This window comes from Loxodonta africana, chromosome 6 (assembly GCF_030014295.1).
Source record: "Loxodonta africana isolate mLoxAfr1 chromosome 6, mLoxAfr1.hap2, whole genome shotgun sequence".
NCBI classification, from domain to species: domain Eukaryota; kingdom Metazoa; phylum Chordata; class Mammalia; order Proboscidea; family Elephantidae; genus Loxodonta; species Loxodonta africana.
The window spans coordinates 31,981,740-31,987,413 of record NC_087347.1 but is presented as its reverse complement, the minus strand read 5'-3'; the positions used below and the strand labels follow the sequence as shown (position 1 = coordinate 31,987,413).

The 5,674-nt window shown below is 35.1% G+C and overlaps 1 protein-coding gene across 1 annotated transcript; it reads left to right on the top strand.

Moving 5' to 3' along the window:
- The first annotated feature begins 2,402 nt into the window (after positions 1–2,402).
- VWC2L (von Willebrand factor C domain containing 2 like) lies at positions 2,403–4,172 on the top strand. Its single transcript, XM_064287421.1, has one exon. The coding sequence runs from the start codon at positions 3,195–3,197 to the stop codon at positions 3,588–3,590; it is 396 nt and encodes a 131-aa protein (XP_064143491.1). The 5' UTR covers positions 2,403–3,194; the 3' UTR covers positions 3,591–4,172.
- The last annotated feature ends 1,502 nt before the right edge of the window (positions 4,173–5,674 follow it).

The following is a 5,674-nucleotide window of genomic DNA, read 5'->3' as shown; positions in this document are numbered from 1 at the left end:
TCTTCCTCCTCCTCATGCACGCATCCGCTGTATGAAGTGCGACTGCTTAGAGAACGCTCTAGCCTGGTCTAAAGCAGCTCGGGGATTTCGACCGAGCTGGGCTCAGAAGCCAGTTGTTGGCGCTGTCCGTGGTGCTGAGGAATTCCCGGCTGCCGGCAGAATGAGCTCCAAATCAGCGGTCTGCGAACTGATCTCAGTGATGCAGAAACCCAGCTAAAGTTGCTCCTTTCCTTCACGTCCACAGTTAGCATTTTCTGGTGTGTAAGAGGGGATTCAAACAACATATTGTGGATGATGCTGATGGTATTGCCGGCGGAGCGGGCTTTAAGCTGTAGCATGCTGTTGCTGTTTGTGATCCTGAGAGCCTAGCCAAATCACCTCTACTGCCGTAGCAAACACTGTGTAAGTGAACTCATGTGTGGAGGAGGCGTAATCAACCGGGAAATTTCATAGAAGGATCTGGGAAAATGCTAAAAATAAGTTCAACATGATTCTACTACTGGGGTCTGGATTTCTACAGGACCAGCATTGCTTCTTGCTTTGAATTCTGAAGACAGGTTCAAAGCTCATTTCTTATGTGTGTCTGCTGTGTTTCTCCCTGGAAGGGCGGGAGACTGCTTCTTGACTGTGTTTTGAAATGGGAGGTAGAAAGAATGGATTGCCTGTAATTCATGTCTGAAAATGTATTCTTTGGGTAATTAAAGAGGAGCTGCTTTCCTAAAACATACCTGACCTTTTAGTTCATATTGGTCTGTGACCCCCACCACCACCATTAACCTCCAGAGTGATTAGGTAAGTGTATCTTATGACATTAGTTTTTGTTTTTTCCAAATAAATAGATGTAGTCATTGAAAATCGTATGTAGCAATATGGGGTGGGGGGAAAGTTTAGCTGGGAAGTAATCTTCAGTTTGGTAATGTTTACATACTTATTAAAATCTTCAGATAAATATTGTATGTTTTTTCTAATGTTCTGTCTCCAAAATAAATAGTGTCGTAAATTGTGCTAGAGAACCTTATTTATAAAGAAGGCTGCTTTTTAAAAAAATAGCCATAGAACTTTGTTTTGATAAGAAGAAAACTGTTTTCTTCATGCAGATTTTAAAATGTATTTCATATAATAAAAGCATGTTTAATGTTTATATATAGTATGCCTTACACCCCAATTTTTACCTTTACATTTACATTTAGCATAACCTGACACATTAATGCCTACCTGTAGCTTGCAAAGAGATCATTTTCTGCCTATGTCCTTTTGAAGCAGAATGCTATGTGTATTTTCTGTGACTTGTCTTGCATGTACTGACAGATACTACAGGAATACTATAAGGAAGCACAATAGCTCCCTTTTGTTCCAACACAAACTTCCCAAATGCATGAGAGATGTATAATAGCATGTTTAATTAGTAGAATATATTTATGCTTTTCAGAGGCTTCTGTTATGTTTGTGGCCTCTGTAGTAATTTAAGAAAAAAAATGCTTTGTCAATGGAGCTTCCAGCTTCTCAAATAGAATTCTAGGTTTGAATTTTCTTGTTCTGTCATGAATCATTATTTTTGACACATTTTAAAAGAAGTCATACCTCCCCCAGAAGATTTTTAATATCAGATGGCAGGTTTCTCTGGAAGGAGGACATGAATATTCTGCCTTCCATTTTTCTATTACTAGAATTTGCATATTTAACTTAAAATGCACAATATAATAAAATAATGCATGAAAAGTTTCCTAAAACTATCTTGTAATCTTATTTGAAACCATCATCTCTATGTTAAACTGAAAAGAGATAGTTTATCATCGCTCTTATTATGATCTGAAAATAAACCAATAAATGACTTTATAAATGATCTGAAAATGTCCTATATACAATCTTTGTGATATTGGCATAAAACCAATAGTATTTAAATAGACGTGAGCTATCTGCCAGTGCTTTCCTTCTCTATTACTCCCAAAAGGCACAGCTTCCCCAGAGCCTTTGTGTGAGTTAGTCACTTGTATATAAAAACCCACTACCAACACTCCACACTAAGTACTAATACTAAGTAAAGTTTACAAGAGCCAATGCCACCAAAATTAATAAAGCCTATTTACTATGAATAACAACACTCCATCACAGTATTCAGAAAGTTCCATAAACAAATTTATGCTGGCTTTTTTATGAAAATTGCCTAAATACAAATATTTTGGCATTTCAAAGGAGAATTATATTTTCAAGATTGTATGAATGGTAGTTATTTTGTTATAGTGACAATAGTATTATGTGAACGCTAGATTCAAGTTGCTGTAAAAACTATTAACAGATACATCTTTCCTGCCCACTAGAAGCTTACCTCCTGAATGAAATCAAGATGTGGACAATAATACAAATCATTTTATTCTTGCCAAATCCTCTTCAATATGCTGAGTTCTATTTTACTCTTTATTGTTTTAAATTTATTTTATTTGGCGAGAAATAGTTTTTACTGTTCTTATTCTTAGCCATGTTTCGGAATCCAGATCCTTGTTCCCTGAAACATGTTAGTCCATGCTGAGACTATCGTTGTTCTCCAGTTATGAGCATAAAGAAGTAGGGAAGCCTTAATACTAGCTTTATCCCAGCTCTGCCCCAATTAGAATTTACATTCAACTGTTGTTTTATTCCCTTTCTTTTAGAATTATTATTTTTACTGACTAACCTCTTTGATTTTGATACAGATGCTTATTACATACATACATCCCATCACTGGTTTACTCTCTGTTTTAAGAATAATAGAAAATGTAAGTCCAAATATCCTTGAGCTATTCATAAGTAGCTGTTTGTCACCACCTTTTGAGGCTTAGTAAAACCACTTCTTGTAAGTAAGTCAGACAAAGCCAGACCTTTGGAATTCAGCAGGTCAATTCAAGCTGAAGTTTCCTGAGAAAAATACACCTTAAATGACAAATTTGAATGTATATATTGCCAAGAATCAACTCTCAAAACTTCTTAATAAAGTGTGAACAGTTGCATGAACTTAGTCTATTTGAAGTCTTAGTACCTGAAATTGATCCCTAACAAACAGGTTAAGAGCATGGCCTTAATTAAATCTATATTCTCTTTTTGTATGTCAAATTATTCTCTTTAAATATTTATTTTCAGCCTACCCCTCTTGTATTCCCATGGAAGCAACTGGGTATATTTAATATTAGGAGCACATCCAGAAGTCTTTGAGGAGGGGGATGGCTCTTCATATTCATGAAGCCTGCGTACTTCTGTTGGTCATCCCTGGATTGGTCACTTCTGCTGCCATCAGTCATGAAGACTACCCTGCTGATGAAGGCGATCAGACCTCCAGTAATGATAATCTGATCTTTGATGACTATCGAGGGAAAGGGTGTGTGGATGACAGCGGCTTTGTATACAAGTTGGGAGAACGATTTTTCCCAGGGCATTCCAACTGTCCGTGTGTCTGTGCTCTGGATGGACCTGTTTGCGACCAGCCCGAATGCCCTAAAATTCACCCAAAGTGTACTAAAGTGGAACATAATGGATGCTGTCCTGAGTGCAAAGAAGTGAAAAACTTTTGTGAATATCATGGGAAAAATTACAAAATCTTGGAGGAATTTAAGGTATGAATGACCCTCCATATTTGTTGAATACTAACGTTTCACACCACATGCATAGAATATTACTTAAAAAATAAAGCTAGAAAACTATATTTTTAAATCTCCTTCTTAATTGAAAACAGTATTATTCTACATAACATAAGTAGCCTGTGGTCAACAAGTAGTGAATTGGTTTGCTGATCGATAATCTCTGGTGTTTCATAATATCGTTTCCCTGCAGAACTATGTGGGACATCTTGATGTCTTTTATATTTTGCCTTTGAACTTTTCTTTTGTGTTATTACAACACTTGTCTTCTTGGGGAAACTTAGTTTTATTTATAGACTATGGGTCTTGTAAACTAATTTTTAAATCTTGTTGGATTTTTTTGTGGTTGATTAGCTGGTATTTGGAACCATTTTACTGTGGTCTAGAATTACTTGTTTAGTATGTGGAAAAGGAAGCACTACAGAGACACACAACTGAGCTGTGGACTTCATATTAAGAACATACTATAAACCCATTCTGTTCTCTGCTAACTAGACTTTCTTCTTCCAGGATCCCACAAAGAACTGAATTTTATCTCAGTCCATTGTAAAAAGTAGTTTAAAAAAAAACTTCAATTTTCTCAGTCTCCATGGTATTATTGGTCTTTTTTTTTTTTTTTAATGCTTGTGTCATATTTTCAAGTACCTGGAGTTCATTTTTAGCTCTTTTGGTCTCTTTTCTCCAATGGCTAGTTTTAATTATGATGTCCTACAAGCCAGCTCTGAAGCCTGAGGATATAAATTAATACATCAAAAATGTCCTCCTTGAATGTAATGGCAGTTTGTGCCTTGGAGTGTCTGTTATACTGATGGCTTGATATAAAGTGTTCTCATTTCATCTAGCCAAGTTCTGGGACAAATGACTTAGAACTTTATAGGTAAAAGAAGGTAGAGCTAGTTTCCAGTTATGTGACTGTTTCTGTTTGAGAGAAGAAGGCTTAGTTATTAGTGCAGACCAAACTTCTTTCTCCACAAGAGTCAAATGGTGCCAGAAGTTAACATGTAAAAAGTAAATTTTGACTGATGATAAGAGTAGCAGAAGGATTCTGTGTGTTGGTATTTCACTAACATTCAGTCTGTTCCAAGTTCTGGGATCAAATCATTTCTGATTTATCCAAAAATACCTAATAATTTTAAGTAGATTCCTTAGGATATGAGGGAAAGTTTTAATGATAATTATCACATTTAATGTTCATAGACATGAATATTATTCTAGACTTTTCTCTTTCATGTATTATATTATCTTGTAGAATATTGAGAAGCTAGAAGCTTGAAAAGTTAGTAAAATTATCATTGTTAACAACAAATGGTAACTGAAGGTATATATAGTCTAAAATATTGGATAAACTTTGACATTTGCTATTTTTACTTGCAGGTTAATAGGAGTAAATACAAGTACATAACACATGATTTGATTCTAGAGATGGCTCTAGAATCATATCACTCTCTTCTAGAATGCAATAAAAACATAGGAACAACACTTCATATTTAACCCAAACTGAAGAGAATTGTCATATAAAATTTCTTAGATCTATATAATTTGGTAATCAATATTAAATAAATAAGAAAATAGACTGTTTGAACTTAGTCAACTCCCATTAAAAATGCTATCAATTGCTTTTCCTCTATTAGATTTCATTTTATCACAGAGGCAATAGCTATTTTTAATATGTCAAATAGTGCATAGATATTTAAATAATAACTCCCTACCCCCTCTAATTATATGCATTTTATTATTATTATTATAGTCAAGGAGCCCTGGTGGTGCAGTGGTTAAGAGATCGGCTGGTAACAAAAAGGTTGGCAGTTCAAATCCACCAGATGGTCCTTGGAAACCCTATGGGGCAGTTCTGTTCTGCCCTATAGGGTCACTATGAGTTGGAATTGACTCAACAACAATGGGCTTGAGCTTGGATTATAATCAATATATAATATAACCAGTTGATGTACATAGATTTTTCTGCCTGGCTCTATGTGCCATGAGTTCTTTTTAAAAGTAATTTTAAAAAGAAGAAAACAGGTGATACTTTTTCACAAGGATTTATAGAGTCATAAAGATCTTTACAG

What these genes read in the sequence shown, in the direction of transcription:
- VWC2L (XM_064287421.1), top strand. Translation starts at nt 3,195, where the DNA reads ATGGCTCTTCATATTCATGAAGCCTGCGTACTTCTGTTGGTCATCCCT.